Source organism: Parambassis ranga, chromosome 4, assembly GCF_900634625.1.
Source record: "Parambassis ranga chromosome 4, fParRan2.1, whole genome shotgun sequence".
Classification (NCBI taxonomy): domain Eukaryota; kingdom Metazoa; phylum Chordata; class Actinopteri; family Ambassidae; genus Parambassis; species Parambassis ranga.
Window position 1 is genome coordinate 23,247,969 of NC_041025.1, and position 23,795 is coordinate 23,271,763.

Genomic DNA, 23,795 nt, shown 5'->3' on the forward strand with positions numbered 1-23,795 from the left:
TTCCTGAGCTGTGATTGGCTGCTGGCTGACCAGTGGTAGTAGAAACGCAGACACGCCCAGTGGACATATGGAGCTGATTAGACACGGAGAGGCTGTGATATCATCCATGACCATCTCATCCCTCCGAGGTGGATCGGTCCACACTCGCACACTTCACATGTGTTTTTTATGGCCTCTGAGGTTTCTGCTATTTGACTCCTACACAGAATATTACCTGTGTTATACAGAGCTTCAGCATGAGGTTGAAGTATTCACTGTGGTCTCATGAAAGCTGTTAAAACTCAAAGTCAACACATCAAATGAAGCGACATTAGATCCTGATCTGTTCCAACAGCTTCAACAGGTTTCATGCTCCATCCAGCTTCGTGCAGGCGTCACCTGCAGCTTTTATTTTGAAGGAATTCTCACACATGGTGAGCACTTGTCTGCTTCTTTTTTCTCACTCTACAAACAAAGCTGGTCTTACATTAGTGATGATGGAGGTCCTGAAAGATCCTCACATGTTTGTTGTGTTTCCTCTCGTGACCCAAAGCTCTGTTGGTGTTTGCGTTAAAGCCTCTGATGTTCTGGCTTTGTCGCCCTCCTGTGGTAGACCAGAAAACTGCAGCAGAAACCAAATTCAGAAATGACATTTAATTTTTCTCAAAGATAAAAACAAATACATGAGGACAGGAGAAGACGAGTGTAAAGTAGCACACGCTAAAGTTAAGAGAAACAAAGACAGAATGCTAACGTAGCTGCTAACTGTTTCTAAACCAGGATTTTATAGAATAACAAAGTGAACATGCTTTTCTTAGGTTTCTGCCCCAAACTGGGATACATACAGAGGAAAATTTGTTATTTTTTTCAAGAATAATCCACAAATATATGACACAAAAAATGAAATAAAACAAACTTTAGAGTTTTTAATGACAGATTAACATTTATGGTTTGAAGTTTAGCAGCGTGTTGGAATTCTTCCTCTTTGTACAAAGGTCCAGTTTCCCTGCAGCAGCTGGTGACTCTGACATGTGAGTGACCTCTGCAGTTTGACCCCCACGTCACGTCCTGACAGTCTTAGGGGGAAAGTGGTCCCCTCCCCTCCCCTGGATCCCTTCAGCATGCAGATCTCCTGGAGGCCCGCGGAGGTCGCTCTGCTCTCCGCCTCCTCCTCCTCCTCCTCCCTCAGATTCACTACAGCAGCACCGAGAGGAAAAAAATCAGATCAAGCTTTTCCGGTCTGCTAGTCCTAATTTCCTCTCAAGACCTCTGGCGTTGGAGCTGAGGGGACGCGCAGGCACAGACGCGGAGATCCTGGCCGAGCAGCAGCGAGGAGGAACTGGACAGTTAACGCCGCGCTTCCGGACGGTTCCTAACGGGTGATTGCGGAGCCTGTCTGCGGTGAAATGTGTTCAGAGAGGAGGAGCAGCGCTGCCTCGGCGGATGGGAGCGCACACGGTTCTCGCCGCGGCCGCTCCGTGCTCTGCCATCCGCGCGTCTGCCCGTCTCCGTGAAGCCGCTGCCCGTGCTCCTCTCCGCCGCCCTGCTGCACCCACCTCCGGGTAGGTGTCCGGCTTGTCATTACATAACTCGGCGTCTCGGTTGCTCGCGCTGACTTCGTTGTCCCACAGCCAGGAGAGGGGTCGGCGCGTCTTGTTTTCCGCCCCAGCAGCAGGCGAGGACGCGGCGGCAGCTGGACGCGAAGCCTCGCTGTGCTGCTTTCTGCTGTCGTGGACTGGAGGAGCAGGGGTGGAAACCTGAGTCCAGCGGTGATGAGAGCTGAGCCCGAGTGGATTTCACTGGTGTGCTGCCAGAAGCATCTGGAAAGGATAACAGAGGGATCCAGTCCCCCTCAGAGGACCAGAGGATAACTCACATCTCAGACGCCTCAGCTCTGCTGCGGGTCTCTCATGTCTTTGAGCTGCTGTTTGACTGTGAAATAGTTTTAATCACACCAGCTGCACTGAGCGGCATCACAGGCAGACTTCCTCCTGGCAGCTGACCTGGTGGACCACTGTGGCCCTCTGTGCCCTCAGTAGGTGACTGTTGGACAAGCGATCCTGTCCGAGAACCCGCAAACAGAACAGTGATCCTGCACAGCGCTCTCATAGCGATGCACTGAGGATGTGTGCAGCCAGGTTCAGTGGCTGCCTCAACGGCTGTGCCGAGGAGGCCGCCGGCACCGCCGCAGGGGCCGCCGCTCCCATGGTGGCCTCCAGGATGCTGGACTGGACGGAGGCAGGTCCCCGCATCCTGCACAGCCTGGAGATGGGCACGGTGATGACCGTCTTCTACCAGAAGAAGTCCCAGCGGCCTGAGAGGAGGACGTTTCAGATCAGGCAGGACACCAGGCAGATAGTGTGGAGCCGGAACCCAGACAAGATCGAAGGAGAGAGTGAGTATGAGGCCTGATCTTCATTGATACAAAGACACACAAACATAATAAGACACAGGCAGATGTGATGAGTGGCTGTGATGTGGTCGACCTCTCAGGTGTTGGTCTGTGTGAACTGGCCCTTTACATCAGGTTGCCATGGTGATCCTCCTCTGTGTATTGCTGCTGTGGAGGTTGACATGTTGCTGTGGTCTCCTCCCTCCTCGGCGGACAGACGGATCACGACCCGGTGACCTCTGCTTCCTCGCAGACGGAGCGGCGCGCTCGCTGCTGCCACATGGAGCAGGCTGAGCAGCAGGCTGCTGGTGGTGTCCTCCTCCTTTTTTCCTTTTCTGTCTGTGTCCTGGATTTCGTGGCCTGAGGGAGGATTTGCTACAGGGTCTGTTAGCTTTCACTGCTGGCATGATAGAGTTTCCTTCTGTGAGCCATGTGTTGCTGTAACTCTCAGACTTTATGGTCGCTCACTGTTAAAAAACAGATGCTGTTCGAGAAATACTGAGAAAACCCGACGACTGCAGGTGAAACAGATACACAGCAGATAGAAGCACAGGAAGCCGTGACGAGCTGACAGGAAGTATTAGTATCACAAACTTCACTGAGACTTTGCCTGAAGTCACACAGGTTGATGACAGCTGCTGTACACTGAGTTTGACTGTCATTGTGTTTTATTTGTAGCCGTCTGGTGCAGCTTGGCGCGTCTCAGGTGCAAACCAGCACAGAAAAAAGAAGCGGCGTGCATATCGGCTGTTTGAAATCACTCCCTAATCACTATTTATGGCCCTATATAGAGCCTTCGCCATTTCTTAGTGAGAAATTATAGACCCCATATAGGGCCCCCAATGTAGCCCACAATGCATCATGAAAAGTAGTGTCCATCCGACATTCATATACGATCAGTCAATGTGTCAGTCTTTGTTCTGTGGTGACGAACAGTTGAATAAGTGATCGTATTTCCTCGATCTGGTCCATAACCACATACGTAGTCAACAACCAGTTTAAAAAATGGCAGCACACGCCAGCCAATCACAGCGCTGGTGATCTGTGATGCCAGTTACCTGAAATATTTGCTGCATCAAAGTTATCAAAGTCATCAATGCAGTTTATTCTGACACTTGGCGCCAAAGTTCAAGAATTATACAACAGTCGTCTAAACTGTGTACAGGTGAGGGGCTGATGGTGGGCGGAGTAATCCTCCTGCACGGTTATCATAAACAAAAAGGCTAAAATGCAAAAAGCTGCGTGGTTCCCTGATGAGCCGGGCGCGTCGTGTTGACAGCCTGAGGTGTTTGTCTGTCTTGGCGGCAGATAGATTCAGGCCTTTAGCAGTTGCTGTGCATGTTAAGTGCTTAAAACCAATCAGATGCAAAGGACTCTGGTTACCGTGGTAACCTGGAAAATGAAGGAGAAGCTTGTTCTGTCCACAACAAACACGTGAATTTATGGCGGCAGATCTGTCACATCTGACATGTTGGCGTCATAGAATCGATGACGGTTTCCCTTCATACATCCTGGAGATCGTGTGGATGTTGTCTCAGTGCGGTTGTGTGTCCTTTGTGTGTCCTTTGTGTGTCCTTTGAAGTTTTCTTCTTCAGAAACCCACAGGCTAATGGCCGCTCTATCAGCTTGTTAATTATTCATCCCTAATCATAAACCACCTAAATGGCGCCAACGCTAATCTGAGGGGAGCACAGAGTGATCAGCTACTCTGCTCAATCACACCCAGTCCACACTCACACACACTCATACACACACTCACACACACACACACACACTCACTCACTAACACACACTTTCATAACGCCCCTTTACAAACAACCTCCCACCGGACTAACCCACAGCAGATTCCAGGAACTCGGCATGTTGTCCTTCACTTTATCTCCCACAGCTCCATCTTCCCCTCCTCCTCCTCCTCTTCCTCCTCCTCCTCCTTCTCCACACATCCACCTTCTCCTCCTCTGCCCTGTTTCACTGTTTTCTTTCACTTTCTTTTTCTCTTCAAGGTCGTCCATTCGTTCTCATGTATCTGACCGACCCCCCCCTCCTCACTCTCCTTCCTTTGTTTTTGTCTCCTGATACTTTGTTTGCTTTAAAAATCAGTTTCTCCCTCAGACACACACAGACACACACAGACTCACACACACACACACACACAGACACACACAGACTCACACACACACACACACACAGACACACACAGACTCACACACACACACACAGACTCACACAGATTCACACACACAGACACACACAGACTCACACAGACACACACACAGACACACACACACAGACTCACACACACACACACACACACACACAGATTCACACACACAGACACACACAGACTCACACAGACACACACACATACACACAGACAGACACACACAGAGACACTCACTCACTCACACACACACACAGACACACACACACACAGACAGACACACACACACAGACACACACACACACAGACACTCACACACAGACAGACACACACAGAGACACTCACTCACTCACACTCACTCACTCACACACACACACACAGACACTCACACACAGACAGACAGACACACACACACACACACACACACACACAGAGACACTCACTCACACACACACACACACACACAGAGACACAGACAGACACACACTCACACACACACAGAGACACTCACTCACACACACAAAGACACACACACAGACACACACATGCACGGTGGGATTCAGTGTTTTCCTTTGAGATGAGCGCTCTCTGGCAGTGGAGGTATAAAATCCTGCGGCGCAGGAAGTGTACGGTTATCAGGGAGTGTCTCACTTCCTGTCTCAGATTGAAGGACTAAAAACAAAAGGCCCGGCATCTTCTGCAGGAAGCCAGTCATGGACCACAATGAGGCGCTGGATGCCTGAGCTGCTCCGAGCGGTTTCAGCCAACATGGAATCATTTAAAAGTGTGATTAGGGTTAACCACAGCGGACCCCCCACCCGCCAAAAAAGTTTCCTGACGTCCCGCAGGGCCACGTGTCCATCAAGGTTGTTTGGAGGGTTTGGCCTTCTGTCCAGCGTGATGGAGCTAGATGTCTCTGTGCTTCTGGTCCTCAAAGCGAGACAGAAATACAATTTATAAATGTCCCTTCTGGGGCCCCGTAGTTACATCTAGGAACTATTTTCTTTCACTTTATTCCCAACAACCGTATCACTGCGCAGAAGGCAAGTGGTTTGAGGAGGATGCCATGAACGTTACTCAGGCTGCCTTCTGTGCTTTAATACTGTTTCCCAAAGACCGGGTCAGAAGAAGGTGGGTCACAGGGTTTCTCTTATGTGCAGTGAACCTGTGAAGCAGCCGGTACTTTGGTCTCACAGTGGTACCGTGGATTATGAGTAACTTATGAGTCGGTGGCTCTTCTCTCTCTCGCTGCGAGGTTGTGGATCGCTCGGTGTGTCTTACACATATCGTCAAAACCGTGTGGGTACTGTATACTGTAGCTGTGTGTGTGTGTGTGTGTGTACATATGGGCTTTACACACACACACACACAGTAAGCAGTGAGTTCTAAAAGTGCAAAATGAAACGATACAACAACAGATTCTGTGACGTGACGTCGACACATGAACCCTGCTTCATGTTGTTGGGTTGTGAACGAATCATCTGAGTTACAGTCTGTCTGGTTTGGGATTACAAGCATGTGTATGGAAGGAGTTATGCTCACAAACCAAGGATGGATTAAAACTGACAGAGTGACAGTGATGCTGAAGTGGTATTATGAGTGTCACGCTTCAGCTTCAGACATGTTGTTGTGTCACTTCTGAACAGCTGTGTGGTTCCTAAGAATTTTGCCCCAAATATAAAACAAGTAAAAATCGAAAATTATTTCTGAATTAGCTGCAGAAGAACCTTAATATCTGATCTTTTGGTCTGTCTTTGGATCAGCGGAGCTCTCGGAGCTCTCCTCTCTCTGACTTGCTGTAAACTGCAGTCTGGCCGCGAGTGATGTCACCAGCCGTACCAGGAACACTGTGTTTCACTGTAATCATCATCGGCTGCTGGCTTCAGGTCAGCAGTGCACACAGCTGCCGGCTCAGTGCAGCCAAACTCACTGAGAGAGAGGGTGGGGGGGTCGATACCGTAACGACTGATAATAACTCAGTGTGTTCACTGTCTGTTGTGTGATCACAGCCAGTGTTTACAGCCTGGACTGGGATTAAAGGCCGCTGTGTGTGTGTGTGTGTGTGTGTGTCATGGTGAGTGAAGTGTGACGTGGCGAGCTGAGAGTCTGATTGTCCGGCGTCCAAACCAAATGACAGGAAATAATAAAGGCTGCGACGAAAACAAATAGCAGCTTCGCCCCGGGCTGGTTTTAGTTTTTGTAACTCCACTGTGACGATCTTTGTATCTTAATAACTTTAGTTTGAAACCAGCGGCAATTAAAACTGAGGATAATAAACACAAAGTCTTCTCCTAATAAAGAACACTGTGGCGTCATTGTTTTAGAAAAGTGGCATTTAGGGTGTTTTGGAATCCATCCACTCTGGGACCCAGTTTGAAAAGATTAGCATCTTCTGGCTCCCAAAACACAGGATCTGTGTGAAGAGTGAACGATGAATTGAACCTGAAAACTTCAGTGTTCTTGTTCAGAGAACAGTCAGTGTCCAGTAGTGTTTGTCCTCTTCTGGTTTTTTTGTAGCGTCAACATGGCGGCTGTAGCTCATCATAGTAAATAAATAGTGGGTTTTTATATAGCACCTTTGTACCTACTGAGAGACCCGAGCCCCACCTGAGCCTGTTTGTTCTGCTCCATGAACGATACACAGACTCTATTTTCTGCATCAGTCTGCACAGATGGAGCAGGCAGGAAGTTCGACACCAACAGCAGACAGAATGAGTTTCAAAATAAAACACCAGTACATTTTAGGTCTGATTCACCGTTTACTTGTGTTGTCAGACACATTCAGTCGTCTGGCAGCTTGGTAGCTGCATATGTGAAAGTGGACAGTGAGCTGCAGTGTTTTGGAGGTTGCTGCTTGTTGTGTGTAGTTTAGTGTGTGTTTTTGATGAGGTCTGTGTTTAATAATCCAGCTGAGGTCTGTTTCTTCCTGCAGATGTGTTTGTTGTTTACTTTTTGGTGCATAACTTCCATTAGCTGCAGTGTGTGTGTGTGTGTGTGTGTGTGTGTGAGCACTCAGCTGAACCTCAGTTAAATTTTGACACGTTTCCAAGGAAAAAAGGAAAAAAAAATGGACGCCTCTCTTAATCTCATGCCAGACAGGCTTGCTGTCATCTGAGGCTCAGCCAGGAACCAGATGATGCTGGATTATTTACAACCAGCTGAGAACAGCTGGCTTTGGAAGCCTGTCCTGTCTCCCTGCTGTGTGTGTGTGTGTGTGTCCACCTTTGTCTACCTAGTTGGATATTTTGCTCCTACATGTTGGTTCCTCTGAGTCCTCTGTGGAGGAACAGAGAGTCCAGGCTCATAAAAGTGACATTCACTCCAAGTGTGTTACAGCAGGCCTGTGTGTGTGTTACAATGGGCCTGTGTGTGTGTGTGTGTTACAGCGGGCCTGTGTGTGTGTTACAGTGGGCCTGTGTGTGTGTGTGTGTGTGTGTTACAGTGGGCCTGTGTGTGTGTGTGTTACAGCGAGCCTGTGTGTGTGTGTGTGTTACAGTGGGCCTGTGTGTGTGTGTGTGTGTGTTACAGTGGGCCTGTGTGTGTGTGTGTTACAGCGAGCCTGTGTGTGTGTGTGTGTTACAATGGGCCTGTGTGTGTGTGTGTGTGTTACAGTGGGCCTGTGTGTGTGTGTGTTACAGCGAGCCTGTGTGTGTGTGTGTGTTACAGTGGGCCTGTGTGTGTGTGTGTGTTACAGTGGGCCTGTGTGTGTGTGTTACAGCGGGCCTGTGTGTGTGTTACAATGGGCCTGTGTGTGTGTGTTACAGCGGGCCTGTGTGTGTGTTACAGCGGGCCTGTGTGTGTGTTACAGTGGGCCTGTGTGTGTGTGTGTGTGTTACAATGGGCCTGTGTGTGTGTGTTACAGTGGGCCTGTGTGTGTGTGTGTGTGTTACAATGGGCCTGTGTGTGTGTGTGTTACAGTGGGCCTGTGTGTGTGTGTTACAGCGGGCCTGTGTGTGTGTTACAATGGGCCTGTGTGTGTGTGTGTGTGTTACAGTGGGCCTGTGTGTGTGTGTGTGTGTTACAGTGGGCCTGTGTGTGTGTGTGTGTGTTACAGTGGGCCTGTGTGTGTGTGTGTGTTACAGCGGGCCTGTGTATGTGTGTTACAGTGGGCCTGTGTGTGTGTGTGTGTTACAGTGGGCTTGTGTGTGTGTGTGTGTGTGTGTGTGTTACAGCGGGCCTGTGTGTGTGTGTGTGTGTTACAGTGGGCCTGTGTGTGTGTGTGTGTGTTACAGCGGGCCTGTGTATGTGTGTTACAGTGGGCCTGTGTGTGTGTGTGTTACAGCGGGCCTGTGTGTGTGTGTGTGTTACAGCGGGCCTGTGTATGTGTGTTACAGTGGGCCTGTGTGTGTGTGTGTTACAGCGGGCCTGTGTGTGTGTGTGTGTTACAGCGGGCCTGTGTGTGTGTGTGTGTTACAGCGGGCCTGTGTATGTGTGTTACAGTGGGCCTGTGTGTGTGTGTGTTACAGTGGGCTTGTGTGTGTGTGTGTGTGTGTGTGTGTTACAGCGGGCCTGTGTGTGTGTGTGTGTTACAGCGGGCCTGTGTGTGTGTGTGTGTGTTACAGTGGGCCTGTGTGTGTGTGTGGATAGCAGAGGATGTATGAGTGTGTGTTTGCACAGGGCATCTGGTATGTCAATAAGCTGGGGTTTTCTTAGTGGGAGTGTCGACCACTGCGTGTGTCACAGTCCAGAGTTTACATCATGTTCTGCGCTCTGTTAACCCTCCCTGTGCTGAGTGATGTGGAAATAAGCTTCAAACGTCGGTTCACTCCAAAACTTTGCCACGAGTTAGTGATGAAAAGTTCAGTTTGTAAAGAGAGTAAAAATAAAATGAGACAGTAGGCGGTAAAATATCTTCAATCATTGGTGAATATTTCAGGGAGAACCTGAGCGTTCATTTAAAGGTTTTAAAGTCGCGTCTCAGTCAGAGTCTGATGTTTTCTGTTTATGTTTCCTGCTCCTGCAGTTAAAGACGTTTTTTTAGTGTCCTCCCACTGACAGCTGAAATGTTTGTGTATCTGTTTCTACACACACACACACACACACACACACACACACACACACACACACACACAGTGAGCATTTGTCCAGCTCTCCAGCAGCAGATTTTTGTGTGTTTGGCAGGGAAACGCACAACGTGCCAAAGTGTGATTTATGGTTGTGCATATTTGTGTTCATGCAACACTATCCTTCCTTCCTTCCTCCTCTCTCCCTCCTCCTCCTCCCCCTCCTCCTCCCACAGTTGACATTCGGGAGATCCGGGAGCTGCGGTTAGGGAAGGGCTCCCGTGATTTTGAACGCTACCCAGAGGAGGCTCGTAAACTGGACTCCGCCCACTGCTTCATCGTGCTGTACGGCCTGGAGTTTCGCTTGCGGACGCTCAGTGTGGCTGGTCAGTGTGTGTGTGTGTGTGTGTGTGTGTGTGCATCCTGGTTTTTTATTCTTCTTCTATCAGTTTGTTATTTGTTGAATCTTCTTTTAGATGTTTTTCTTTCATGTTAGATTTACTCTTCACCTCTGATGTTACATTATCCAGAAACCAACCAACACTAGTGATCATTAAAAAAACACTGTTTGCTAATCTGCACTTTTTCTATGATGATAAACACAGTGATGCCCAAACAAACTGCAACGTTTCAGGTGCACATTTGTCATATCAAGCCTTAATGTGTCTAATAATAATTACAGCTGAAACCTTCATTTAAAGGATAAAGTTCATGTATAGATGTTACAAATAAATGCGAATGGAATATGAGATGATTTTAAAACGGTTCTGGTGCTCAGAACCTTCTGTTAGGACACATTTACTGACGGGTTTGGCCTCCTTTAAACAGACGTTTGAGCTGTGCGGTGCTTTATGAGTGTCACATAAACAATGGTGTGTGTGTCTGTGTGTGTGTGTGTGTGCAGCGTTCAGCGAGGAGGAGGTCAACATGTGGATCACTGGACTTAACTGGCTGATGATGGACACTCAGAGAGCGCCGGGCCCGCAGCAGATAGACAGGTCAGTGTCTGTCTTAACATCTGCGTGTTTCCGAGAGGCAGAGGCCTGGATGTGGAGCGGCAGGTCTGAGGACAAATATTTGTTTTTCAGTTCAAATATTTGCTGTAGATGAAGGTGCAGACGCCCTCTGTGGCTTCTGTGGCAAGGGCAGCAGCACAGAGAGATGCTCAGTCCTCAGTCAGAGGAAGTGAAAAGGCTAATTCTGTCTGTTTATGAAGGCGTGTAAACTGCTGGAGGAGAAGATCCAAAAGCTGAATGCGAGGCTTGAAGGACACAGACTGACAGCTTCTCAGCTCTCTGTGTTTCTGCGACGCTTCGACATGTGGCGAACATTTGTAAAGACATTTTATAACGTTAGTGGCCAAGATGTTTGCCATGTGCTGTACAGGAAATGTACTGTGTTTTATTTCTGTATCATTGACTGTGAATGCATGAGAGTTGTTCAAGAGTTGGGGCAAGACATCTGGATCGCCCCCTGGTGGCTGGGTGCAGTTTAGGTCATAATCCCCTCCTCCAAATTACCAGATGGGACACAGCCCCAACTAAAAACTAAAAGTACTCCTCAAATAAAGCAGAAGTGGGTGGAGGTTTGGGTGAAACTGTGATGATGCAGCTTCAGCTCTTGATGTGCAGACTCTGGTTCCAAGATGACATTTTTTCCAACATGGCAGCGCCCATAAGCAACGTATTTTGGCTTCACTTCAATGCAGTGAGCAGAGGCAGTATTGGCCTTCTATACCTTAATAACTGATTAAAACACTGGGCAGTGAGTGTGTGTGTGTGTGCAGAGACAGAGGGGGAGGCTGTGTGCCCATTAGTGGCGAGTTGTTTGTTAGCAGCAGGAATTAAATGTACGGTACGGAGTAAAACAACAAAGCTGCAGCCCTGCAAGCACACGTTGAACCGACAGAAACTTATTTTACTGTGGATGCAGCAGGAATTTCGGGGGGACGTTGTCAAGGCGGTTGGCATTTGTTGACAAGGTGTGTGTGGTGTGTGTTGTGTGTGTGTGTGTTGGACTCACACTTTCGTTTCCACCTTCCCTCTGCAGGTGGTTGAGGAAACAGTTTGAAGTCATGGACAGGAGCCACGAGGGCAGGTGGGTGACTCGCCGCAGACAAATCAACACCGCTTGGTACCTTTCACAGCAGCCGGGGATGGATGCCCACTGGCTGCTGTGTCTGGGGTGGTGGGGGCGTGTGTGACAGATCCAGATGTCCTCAGAGAGCGCCCTGTGTTATCACTCTCTCACGCTCTCCGTCTCGTGCTCGCACTGATTTGTCCAGGCATCTGTTTGGGTGCGATCCGCTCCGGGACAAACAGCCTGCCACCGCCTGATAAGGAGCAGGAAGTGATGCGAGGGGCTGGGAGAGGGCAACTTCCTGTCTCCTGTGAAAATAGTAACAGTAGTTAGACAGCAGGGAGGAGGCTCAGCTCAGACCTGGCAGCGACGGCGGTCGTTAACCCTAGAAGACCTTCTCCTCGCCTCAGAGGGCTGCTCTGGATTTTTTCTGTCCGCCAGAAATATAACAGCTGCAGTATAAATACATACAACAGGCTTCCAGCTTTGTCCTAATCTATGATGCTGTGTGCTTGTTGTTCTCCTCGCTCTCTGTCAAACCTCTGTCCTATCTACCTCCTCTTTCCCTCCTTTACCTGACGACCATCAGCAGGCTTCCTCCCGTGTCTTTAAAGGCTTGAGGCTCATATTCATTATATCATTTCCTTGTTTCTCTTCCAGCATCACAGTGAAGGATGTGAAGACTCTGCTGCCCCAGGTCAACTACAGAGTCCCCAACATGCGCTTTCTCAAAGACAAACTGCAGGTCAGAGCGGGACGTGAGTGTGAGGACGTGCTGATAGTTTTGGTGTCGCACTAACTGCTGTCTGGTTTTCCAGCAGGAGGTGGAGGCCAGGAGTGACCTGTCATACCCCAACTTTGCACAGCTCTACAGGACACTGATGTTCGACGCACAGAGGAGTGTGAGTGAACCGTCTCCATTGTTGGCACGTGGTGCTAAAGCTAAGCTAACAACCTCCAACTATGTTATTTAGACCTTAGACTTACTGTCCTGGTACATCCTGCCTGGCATCAGTGCAGCAGAACACGAGTTCATAAACTGCAGGTCGGCTGGACCTGAGCCGCCAGGTGTTCACAGCCTCAGTTATTCTACTTTCCTTACTTGTTCAGCAGCGATTTCTGCACCATCTTCTGTTAAAGTCAGGTTTTAGTTCCTCAGGACTGCTCAGCACTCCTGTATTCGAGTCAATGCGTCTGTACTCTGACACCTCCCACCTCCGCACCTCCTCACCACGCCACCCTCACTGTGTCCTCTCCTGTTTATGCTTCACCCGGCTTCCTCCCACCTGTCCGTCACCTGGTTCCTCCCCTTCTGTTCCTCAGATTATTGAGCAGCTGGAGCTCTCCTTCCCTCTGCGGTGAGTCCCTCCACCTTCACCACCACCTCTTCCTCAGTGTCCAGTCCTTCGTCTTCACAACCCCCACCTGGTCCCTCTACCTGTTCAGTTTCTCTATAGAAACACAAATTATAATCTGTCTGTTGACATCCATCATCATGCCAGTTATTTGTCCTATAAATGGTTGTTTTTTGTTTTTAGAAATGTTGACAGGCCAGAGCTTTGTCAGATCTCCCTCTACGACTTCCAGAAGTTTTTGCAGATGGACCAGAAGGTAGGAAGCTCACCCAGCACCGTCAGCACAACGCACAGCGCTCCTTGAAAAACTGCTTTGTGCTCACTTTTCTTTATCCGGCTCGTCTCAGGAGTCCTGGGCGTCAGATCTGAGTCGTGTCAGGGAGTTTCTTATGGGCTACATGAGGGGTGGACCTCAGCCTGAGCCGATGCTACAGCTGGACGAGGTGGCGCTACAAAGACACATAAAACTCACACACACACACACACACACACATGCCGTTTTTCCCACTCAATGTGATCTTTTAATTTGTTGCTCTAGTTCCTGGCCTACCTGTTCTCCAAGGAGAACTCTGTGTGTGACCCTCGATTTTCCCCTGTTGTTCCCGATGACATGAAGAGGCCGCTCTCTCAGTACTGGATCTCCTCCTCACACAACACGTAGGTCTCACACTGACCCACACGTTAAATTTTTGTTTGTAAAATATCAATACAAAGATTAAAATCATAAAATGTTTGAATTTAGCATTTGCACTGATTCTGTAAAAACTAAAGCTTAAAGGTAGGGTAGGAGATTCTGAAAACTCAGTGAGAGTCAGCCAGATTTCAAAGTAAACACACGCCCCTTTCTCTCGGAGCTCATCCCGAAGACACGCCTCCAATCACATGGACGCACATCACCTGAAGACGAGCTGCGGTCTGTGACTTCGGCCATCATGCACGTACCTCTCTGGTGCACAGAGCAGGAAGAGAGTGACAACCAGCCAATACTCCTACAGGGTCCACCCGGAGGATTGGCTGATGTTTTTATGTTTTATAGCTTCAGATGATTCATATTCTTCGTTTTAATGAGAAACTGCCGAACTAATCGGTTGCTATTGGATTGTAAAGAGAAGTTACACTAATTTAACAAAAAAATGCATCAGAATTGAATCTCCTACTCGACCTTTAAGTGCAGAACAGAGTAAAAAACTAGTTTGCAGAAAGCTGCTTAGACTCTTGATGTTTCAGGTACCTGACAGGTGACCAGTTTTCCAGTGAATCGTCTCTTGAAGCGTACGCCCGATGTCTGAGGATGGGCTGCCGCTGCATTGAATGTAAGAGACGGGACATTTTTTTTCCCCTAAAAATGGACAAACTGATATTTCAGGCTCCTCTCTGACAGTGAACTTTGTGTTTTGTGATCTCAGTGGACTGCTGGGACGGACCTGACGACCTGCCGATCATCTATCACGGCCACACTTTAACCTCCAAGATCAAATTCCTGGATGTGCTGCACACCATCAAAGAACATGCCTTCGTCACATCTGAGTGAGTCCATTAGAGATTAATGAATGACAACAGCATTGCTATCAAATCTGACTGACACGTCCCGTGCAGGTATCCGGTGATCTTGTCCATCGAGGACCACTGTAGCGTGGTGCAGCAGAGGAACATGGCCACACATTTTAAGAAGGTGTTTGGAGATCTGCTGCTCACCAAACCCGTCGACAACAATGCAGATGAGCTTCCCTCACCCTACCAGCTCCGCAGGAAGATCCTTATCAAGGTACGCCCATGTTTGCTTAAGGAAATGTAGGAAGGAAACACGAATGTTTAGCAGATTAGAGTTTATTAGAGTTTAATTTCATTCTTTTACAGCACAAGAAACTAGTGGAGGGAACTGTGTATGAAGAGGTGACATCAGCCAGCTACTCTGAAAACGACATCAGCAACTCACTGAAGAACGGCATCCTTTACCTTGAAGACCCCATCGACCATGTGAGTGAGTGTGTGATCACACAGAAAACACACAAGTAGCTCTGACTTATTGAAACATGTCTTGTTTTATAGACGTGGACGCCACACTATTTTGTCCTGACCAGTAATAAGATTTACTACTCAGAGGAGACGTCTCACTACCAGACAGCTGATGAAGAGGAGGAGGATGAAGGAAAAGAGGTAGGAACATGACATCAGAGGAACAAGAAGAAGCCAAGACTTTTAGTTTTCAGCTTTCTCTCTGATCCATCAGGAGTGTAACAACAACGAGCAGCACTGTGCAGAGCGCTGGTTCCATGGGAAGCTGGGGGGAGGTCGTGATGGCCGGCAGGTGGCTGAGAAACTCCTGCAGGAGTACTGCGAGGGTGGTGCTAAAGATGGCACCTTCCTGGTTCGGGAGAGCGAGACCTTTGTTGGAGACTACACCCTCTCCTTCTGGTCAGTGTGCGTTCTGTTGAAGGTGGCAAAAACACAGAAGGTGTTTTATTTCCAGTTTCATCAAATAATATCTGCCAATCACGTGTAATGTCCTCCACCAGGCGCTCCGGTCGGGTCCAGCACTGCAGGATTCACTCACGGCAGGAATCCGGCTCCACCCGCTTCTACCTGACAGACAACTTGGTCTTTGATAGCCTCTACCGCCTCATCTGCCATTACAGAGACACGCCACTGCGCTGCAACGAGTTCGAGATGAGGCTGGGCAGCCCGGTTCCTCAGCCGAACGCACACGAGAGCCGAGAGTGAGTGACTGCAACAGAAATCATAACATCATGTTACAACGTTTGCTCAAAGTTCTGCTGTTGTCCAGGTGGTACCACTCCAGTCTGACCCGCGTTCAGGCCGAACACATGCTGATGCGTGTCCCCAGAGACGGAGCTTTCCTGGTGCGAAAACGCAGCGAACACAACTCCTACGCCATCTCCTTCAGGTAGAGCATCAAACCCAGAAACTGCCTACATGAACATGATGTCCACATTTACCGTCAATCGTTTCTTCCTTGCCTGTCTGTGTGCAGGGCGGAGGGGAAGATCAAACACTGTCGTATCCAGCAGGAAGGCCGCCTCTTCATGTTGGGCAGCTCGGCTGAGTTTGAGAGTTTGGTGGATCTTGTGAGCTACTACGAGAAACATCCTCTGTACCGCAAGATGAGGCTCCGCTACCCCATCAACGAAGACACTCTGGACCGGATGGGCACCACGGTTAGTCACACACATAAAAAGCTCATTTCACAGGAAGAAAACAGTCTTGACTTTGGTGGAGAGGTAACTTCTTTCTTTCCTCAGGAGCTTGACTACGGGGCGCTGTATGAGGTTCGCACTCCTCATTTCTATGTGGAGGCCAACAAAATGCCGACAGCACGGGTAAGACCACAAACATACTTTGTTTAGATTATTTAGCAATCGTCATATCTTATATCATTCAGTAAATGAAGAGCAGATATAGGTATTACAATTCTGTCATGAACATAGAAATTCAAATGTTGACCTATTTTTACAGAATTTTCATTAAGACATAAAATTAAAAAAAGCTTTTTTTGGAACAGTGTCACAAATTTAGGCTCAGATTACCTGCATTCAAGAACTATCTAAAGCTATTTAAAACCTGCATTTCAAGCCCACCAAGGAAAGAGAAAGCCCATTGAAGACTTTGTCGCCCTCATGTGGCTGCATCTGCACTAAAACATTACTCTGATGCGCTCTTGTGTTTCAGTGCACAGTCAAAGCTCTGTATGACTACCGAGCTCAGAGAGAAGACGAGTTGTGTTTCCCCAAACAGGCGCTCATCCTCAACGTGGACAAGCAGGAGGGCGGCTGGTAAAGAGCCTCTCTGTGATCTGTGGTTTCTATAAAATCCTGATGTTAAGCTGAGTGTTGTCTTCAGGTGGCGAGGCGACTATGGAGGAAAGAAGCAGTTGTGGTTTCCTGCAAACTACGTGGAGGAGGTGCCCAGTTCTCCCACCAGAGAACTCGATGAGACAGTAAGGACTCATTTACTGTGTCACACAAGTATTCTTTTCCTATTCAAAAACTATTCTAAAAAGACGTCTTCTCTGCTGTCTCAGTCCACAGAGAACAGTCCTCTGGGTACCTTCCTCAAGGGCTACATCGACGTGCCCACCTGCCACGTTGGTGAGTGTATTTTCTTTCCCCCAAAGACTCAAAAGAGGTTTTATTGTCATCAAAGCACTTCATGATGGTGGAGGTTAGTGTAGTAGGGGGTTTCTTTGGAATCTGGATAATTGTAGTTTCTCTGTAGTAAGTGGAGACTGGCCTGCTTCAGGGACAGGTTAAAGATGGATGCTTGTGTCTGTCAGGGTTCTCAGTCAGCCTCATGGCAGGTGTGTTTTTTTTTTTTGCTTCAAACTGGGTATAAAAGGAGATCAGATACTCCTGAACTGTTCTACTCTTTGCAGCCAGTGATTGAGTGTGGCCCTCACCACAGATGTCTGGGGTCGGAGCAGGTGCAGTTGGACTCCAGTTTATCCCTGTAGTTCCTCTTGAACTCTTTGATGGCTCTGCGAGGGTCTTATATGGCTCCTCTCAAGGTTTCCAGGTCCCCAGAATTAAAAGCAGATACACCCATCTTCAAACAGCCTATCCGGGGCCAGGTTGCAGGGGCAGCAGTCTAGCAGGGCCAGCCAAGAGACATAGTGAGAGACCTCTCCCCAAAGGCACAGGAAGGTGGCCCTCTCACTTACAGTGGAAAACTCCAACACATGGCAGCTGAGCTATAAGCATGGATGTTACCTCTAATCCAGGGTTTCTGGTTTCTGACCCTCAGAATGATGTTGTGTCATCAGCTGACAGTGAACCGAAACAAAGTTTTAATTCTAAACAAGGACTGTTTTAAATAACGTTTGTTTTAATCTGTTGAATTTATCTTTTTCACAAAAATCTCTCTCTCCTACCTGCAGTGGTGCATAAAGATGGGAAGAACTCCCGCCCCTTCGTGTTTACCATCCACTCCCAGCACCTCTCTTCTCACCCGGTGCAGACGCTTGACGTGGCAGCCGACAGTCTGGAGGACCTCACGTGCTGGGCCAGCAAGATCAGAGAAGCTGCACAGAATGCAGATGCACGGGTCAGTGCCACGTTACACAACAAACTGTAGTACACAAAGGCACAATACGGTAAGATAAACTGACAGTTCATCACCCTATCTGTGTGGTAACAGATGCAGGAGGAGAAACAGATGGAGAGGAGGAAGAAGATTGCGGTGGAGCTGTCTGACCTCGTTGTTTACTGCAGACCTGTTCCCTTTAATGAAGACAGTGAGCATCAGACCTGCCTTTATTTTCGCTTCTCTAAACACGTCCTGTGTCTCATCTCCTCTTTGATTGGCTGTTTGTTTGCAGAGATCGGGACAGAGCGGGCCTGTTACCGGGACATGTCCTCCTTTCCGGAGACAAAGGCAGAGAAGTTTGCAACCCGCGGCCGAGGAAAGCGCTTCCTGCGGTACAACCGCCGTCAACTGTCCAGAGTGTATCCCAGAGGACAGAGGCTGGACTCGTCCAACTACGACCCGCTGCAAATGTGGCTCTGTGGCTCACAGCTAGTTGCTCTTAATTTCCAGACGCCAGGTCAGTGTGTTGGTGTGACGCAGGGGTGTTTCCAGAGAAGCCGGAACAGATGTCTCCAAATGTATTTCTCCTCTTCTAAGACACAAATTGTAATATTGACTATCAGTGAAACCTCAGAAAGTGACCAGCAGGTGGAGACACTAACACACTGTAACATTTTTTGTAGATAAACCGATGCAGCTGAATCAGGCCCTGTTTATGCTGGGAGGCAGCAGCGGCTTCGTTCCCCAGCCTGACATCATGAGGGACGACGCCTTTGACCCTTTCGACAAGGACACACTGCACGTGGAGCCAATCACCATCCAAATACAGGTCAGATTTACACAGAAGGCCATCCCTGCTCCTCTTTCCTCCCACACTTTGTCACATACATTTGTGCTGCGTTTCTTTCTGTCAGGTGCTCGGTGCTCGCCATCTGCCTAAAAATGGCCGCAGCATTGTGTGTCCCTTTGTAGAGGTGGATATCTGCGGAGCAGACTACGACAGCTGCAAGTGTAAGACTGACGTCGTAGGTAAGAGAGCAGCTGCAAAGAAAGTTCATTTTTCTGTCTGCTGACTGTATGTTCATGGTGTCTTCTCCTTGAACCTCCCAGCTGATAACGGTCTGAATCCCGTTTGGGTGCAGAAGCAATTTGTTTTCGACATCCACAACCCGACCTTCTGCTTTCTGCGCTTCACTGTTTACGAGGAGGACATGTTCAGTGACCCCAACTTCCTGGCACAGGCAACGTACCCTGTCCGCCTGCTGCGAACAGGTGAGCACACGATTAAAACTCACCAGGTTAAAATCAGACACTTCTGCAGACTCCAGCCATGATCAAGTCTTTACACTGTTGGATTGACTCTGTTAATGTTCTGCAGGCTACAGGAGTGTACCTCTGAAGAACAGCTACAGTGAGGAGCTGGAGCTGGCTACACTTCTGGTTCACATAGAGATCGTCAATGCAAAGGTACACAACACCAAGCCTAGTTATTGCTACAGGGATGGATGAAGTCTGTCTGCAGACATCAGGCTGATGTTTTCTAACTTTCAGCTCTCCTAAATATATAAGATGTGTCTTATTATCACTAGAGTTTAGCTGTAAAGGTAAGTGTTGTTCACTTACATGTTCTCTGTGGGCTGTGCTGCTCTCTTCACTCTCACGGTGGCTACAGGAGGAAGACGATGAGAACTTGTACACATCCATCCAGCGGCTGAGGGATCGCACCAGCGAACTGTCCACGCAGGTTTCTCTCCTGGAGCGGTCGGGATCAGCAGACCTGGGCTACCAGCAGAGCCTGGAGGAGCTCCGAGCAGCTCAGGATCAGCTGAGTGAGCTGGTGGAGGCTCGCAACCGCAGGTGACTGATCCTACAGCACAGGGAGCACAGAGAGAAGAAACATGTAGTGACTGATTTGCGTAGGAAAATATTTAAATTAGCACTATATTTCCTGATTCTAGCTCTTCAAATGTGAGGATCTGTTGTCTGTCGCAACAAACAAAACAAACAAATCTCATGTCACACAGTTGTATTTTTTTCAGGTTGATGGAGAAGAAGAGAAGGGAGAAGTTGAGGCAGCAGGTGGCAGCAAAGCGCAGTTAATCCTCCAAACCACCAGAGAGCGCTGAACTCCAACACAAACAGTGCCTGACGTGCTGTGCAATGACAGCCTGAAATAACAAACAAACGGGCTCTATACAGCAGCGACATGCAATCCTATAGTAACTGGAAGAAAAAAAAACATGCTCCTTCACAATAAAGCGTGAATTATCACAGCTGAGGGCAGAAGGAGAAGGGCACAAACATCTCATGGAATAACAACAACACTAAGCTATAAAAACAATCATGGCTTAAAGTCTGAAACACAATGAGAGCAAACTGAGGATGGTGCAGTGGGAATGACTTCAGCTCTTTCTACCAAATCTAACTTCATTTAGAGCAATGAACTGCTGAAGAAAACAAGTCCCTGAGGATCTCAGGCTAAGAAGCAGAAGTAGGTCGGTACAGGATTGTTGTCATCTTTGTGAGGAAAACATGAACATAAGAAGCACTTTTACTAAAACCCAAAAAATATTAGCAAACCAGAAACATGTTTACAAAAGAACAGTCACTTCATCACACCCTATAACTGCCAGGGCTTCCTCACACAAGATGCTTGCAAGAATCCTGCTGCCTCGCAGGATAAAACATGCCATCCGAAGGAATTAAGATCTTAATAATGAGATTCACAAATCACACATCAGAGACTCTTCAAACTTGCTCTTACTGTGTTTCAGCTTTAAGAGTGAAAAACCAGGATAAAAAGGGAGAGGAAAACTCAGGTCACACAAATGTGAGGATGAAAAACAAATATTTTGATATGTGGATGGAACAAAGGGAGCAGAGGGCACGCGTAGCAAAAAAGAAATATCCTGTATGTGCCTTTTGAGTGTTTCAGAGACCAGTCGTTGCCCTTTAAGGGGAAACATTGATCAAACAGGAGGGAACACACTCTTCTGACATGGGCCACTACTCATGAAATGGGTTTAAAAGGATTTAAAGACTGAAGTCTGTTCTGCACAGACCTTCCTGTTCTACCTGGGACAGCACAAACTGGACGAACAAACCTGTACCAAACCACACCAAGAAGGTCTTTAAGTACTTTTCCAAAGGGCTCTAAATGTATCTATACTACCTTCCGAGAGGCACGAGAACAGCGAGCAGGGGAGCAGAGGAGAGCGCCCCCTGGATGTCACCTGCACAGGGGCTCAGGTGTGTTCACCTCTGTCAAACACACACACACACACACACAAAACACCAAATAAGGGCTATTACAGAAAAACTAGCAGAGCACTCTTTTTACCTGCCGGCTCAGATTTCACACCTCACGTCTGAACGACCACGATCACTTTCCTCGTCTGGCTGTAATCAGGTGTGGCTCAGCTGGTCCTGGATCAGCTTTGATTGGACTCACTGCATGGCTTTATATCCCCACCCCCCTTGTAGCTACTCCACCCCTGTCTAATTTCTCATTGTATATAACTTCTTTTATTTATCCGACAGGCACAGACCCTGTTTTAATAGATGAAAGAACGAACTACACGACTGATTTCAGACTGAAGATACTGTAACTTTATGTAGAAACTAATATTGTGTACCTGGAGCTCCCTTTAAATGTCCCCATAGACACAGGTCTCGCTCCTTCTCCCTGCACTGTGTAGGGACTTCTATGCAAAGGTCGTATTCTTGGCCTATAGCCATTGTGTATTAGGCAATTTGACTCAAGTTGTGTTTACTTTCTGTACCTATGCTAACTGTCCAGTATTATTACTCTGCATTACAACTCCTCCTCCTGCAAGTTTCCAGTTAATAAAGCTCTTTCATGTATTCCTGAGCTTGTGCACATAATTTCAAAGCAACACTATAGAGTTTAATACGAAAAGTGTTTCCAGGCTCCCCCTGTGTTTGACAAGCACAATCCCAACACCTGTATTTATTTACCTGCTGAAGGAAAAGGGAGCTGTGTGTCATGACAACAACAATGCCTGTGTCCAAAATCACTCGCTCCCTACTCCCCGCATGGGGAGTTTAATCTAGGGAACCACATGGTGAACTCGTGTAAAAAATCTTTTCAGACACTACCTCGGCAAAAGGTAATAAACACAACGGGTCATGATCATTATATTTGTAAGACAGTTCATGTAACTTCTGTTCCTATTCTTCTTGTAGGTACATATCGCTAATGTAGTCGGTTGTATGCTACGTTTCAGGATGCATTGTGGGATACATTGAGGGCACAAACACAGCCTGACATCTAATAAGCTTCGGACAGGGCAGCCTGGGGCTGGGTATTGTGAAGGACACCCCGATCGCAGTATGCTACGATTCGATTTGATGCCAATATTGATACTAATATATAATGCCCTATATGCAATAAAAGAGCTTAAAATACGACTTGCTACGCCCCCCCCCCCCTTCCCCCTTGAAGGTCAAGTTAATTTTATTTAACGTTATTTTCTATATAGCGCCAGATCACAGCAAAAGTCATTTAAGGTTACCTTTCCTATAGAACAGGTCTATCCCTTCTTCTTTTATTAAACATGCTGAATAATCTTATTTATCTTAGGTAACATGACAGCATGTCATTTCTGTCTCTACATGGTCACATGTTCACAATTCTCCGCTGCTCTCTGTATTGCACATGACGGAGTTCCACCCCGGATGCACATACATACACACATTGACCATGCTAGGCTAGCTCGTTTGCCCACTTGTCTAATGCAAGAGGAGTCTGTGCATAACCCAATTTCATACAATCTGTGACATTTCAATCATTCAATCACATCGCTTTTGACCTAAAAATACGTACTTTGCACTACAAGCTACATTGCCTCCTAATAGAAGAAGGGAATATCAATATAAAGAGCTGGTATGTTGTTATTTTATTGTTTTAAAAATACATGCATTCATCAAAACAATGTTCTAAGTATTATGTTAAGTGAGCCTATCTATCTGCCAAGTAATCCAGTAAGATCCTAGGGATGTCCCGATCCGATCACGTGATTGGAAATCGGGTCCGATTACGTGATTTCAGACTCGATCGGAATCGGATGCTACCTCCCGATCAGGATTCGGATATATATTTATTAGGGCTCTCAAAGTTAACGCCTTCTGTGCAGGGTGCCGCACACACACAGGTTTTGCTATTTGTCGCATTTATCGGATCGGGACTCGGTATCGACAGATACTCAAAGTCAAATGACTTGGAGGCAAAAAAAACCTGATCGGGACATCCCTATAAGATCCTGTTGTGGGCCACAAACGCCACTTCCTGACAGCTATGATGCTTTTCATCCATTAAGAACCAAATCTTCTAGAAATGAAGCCAACATAAGCTATTTATCCAACAACCTCTCGTGTAGACACAGATCCAACAGACTATTTGGAATATTCTTCAAAGTCAAACTTTAGCAGATCTACTGGTGTGTGGTCCACACATACAGTTCAGATTCTGGTGAGTTTTATAGAAGGAGAGGAGGTCCAACTGAAGACTACTAAAGCTAATGTTTGCCTTTTATTAAATAAAACTGTACTCAGTGGCCTAAAGTGGAGGAACACCTACTGGAACACCGCAATCTTAATAGTTTCCAGGTTTAAGGTCCATCCACACACACAATCCGATCTCTAGGGCTGCTCTTTAGTAAATTATTCACATTCATGAGGAGAAAGTCAGTCAACTGAAAAGTCAGAATGTCTCCAGACTCAGGCAGACTCATTATTCACACCGAATAATGCATAATCTTAGGCTT

At 47.6% G+C, this 23,795-nt stretch overlaps 1 protein-coding gene across 1 annotated transcript; it reads left to right on the forward strand.

The window, feature by feature from the left end:
* The first annotated feature begins 1,173 nt into the window (after positions 1-1,173).
* LOC114435088 (1-phosphatidylinositol 4,5-bisphosphate phosphodiesterase gamma-1-like) lies at positions 1,174-21,880 on the forward strand. The gene is made up of 32 exons (XM_028404629.1): positions 1,174-2,374; positions 9,772-9,921; positions 10,440-10,533; positions 11,585-11,632; positions 12,275-12,359; positions 12,436-12,516; positions 12,938-12,972; positions 13,153-13,225; positions 13,317-13,412; positions 13,508-13,626; positions 14,197-14,282; positions 14,376-14,496; positions 14,566-14,734; positions 14,827-14,946; positions 15,019-15,126; positions 15,200-15,384; positions 15,486-15,686; positions 15,755-15,874; positions 15,962-16,145; positions 16,230-16,307; positions 16,657-16,760; positions 16,828-16,924; positions 17,009-17,075; positions 17,861-18,027; positions 18,121-18,217; positions 18,302-18,526; positions 18,693-18,838; positions 18,924-19,038; positions 19,120-19,281; positions 19,388-19,476; positions 19,682-19,866; positions 20,049-21,880. Exons 1-32 carry the CDS (start codon positions 2,104-2,106, stop codon positions 20,107-20,109), a joined length of 3,939 nt encoding a protein of 1,312 aa, XP_028260430.1. The 5' UTR covers positions 1,174-2,103; the 3' UTR covers positions 20,110-21,880.
* The last annotated feature ends 1,915 nt before the right edge of the window (positions 21,881-23,795 follow it).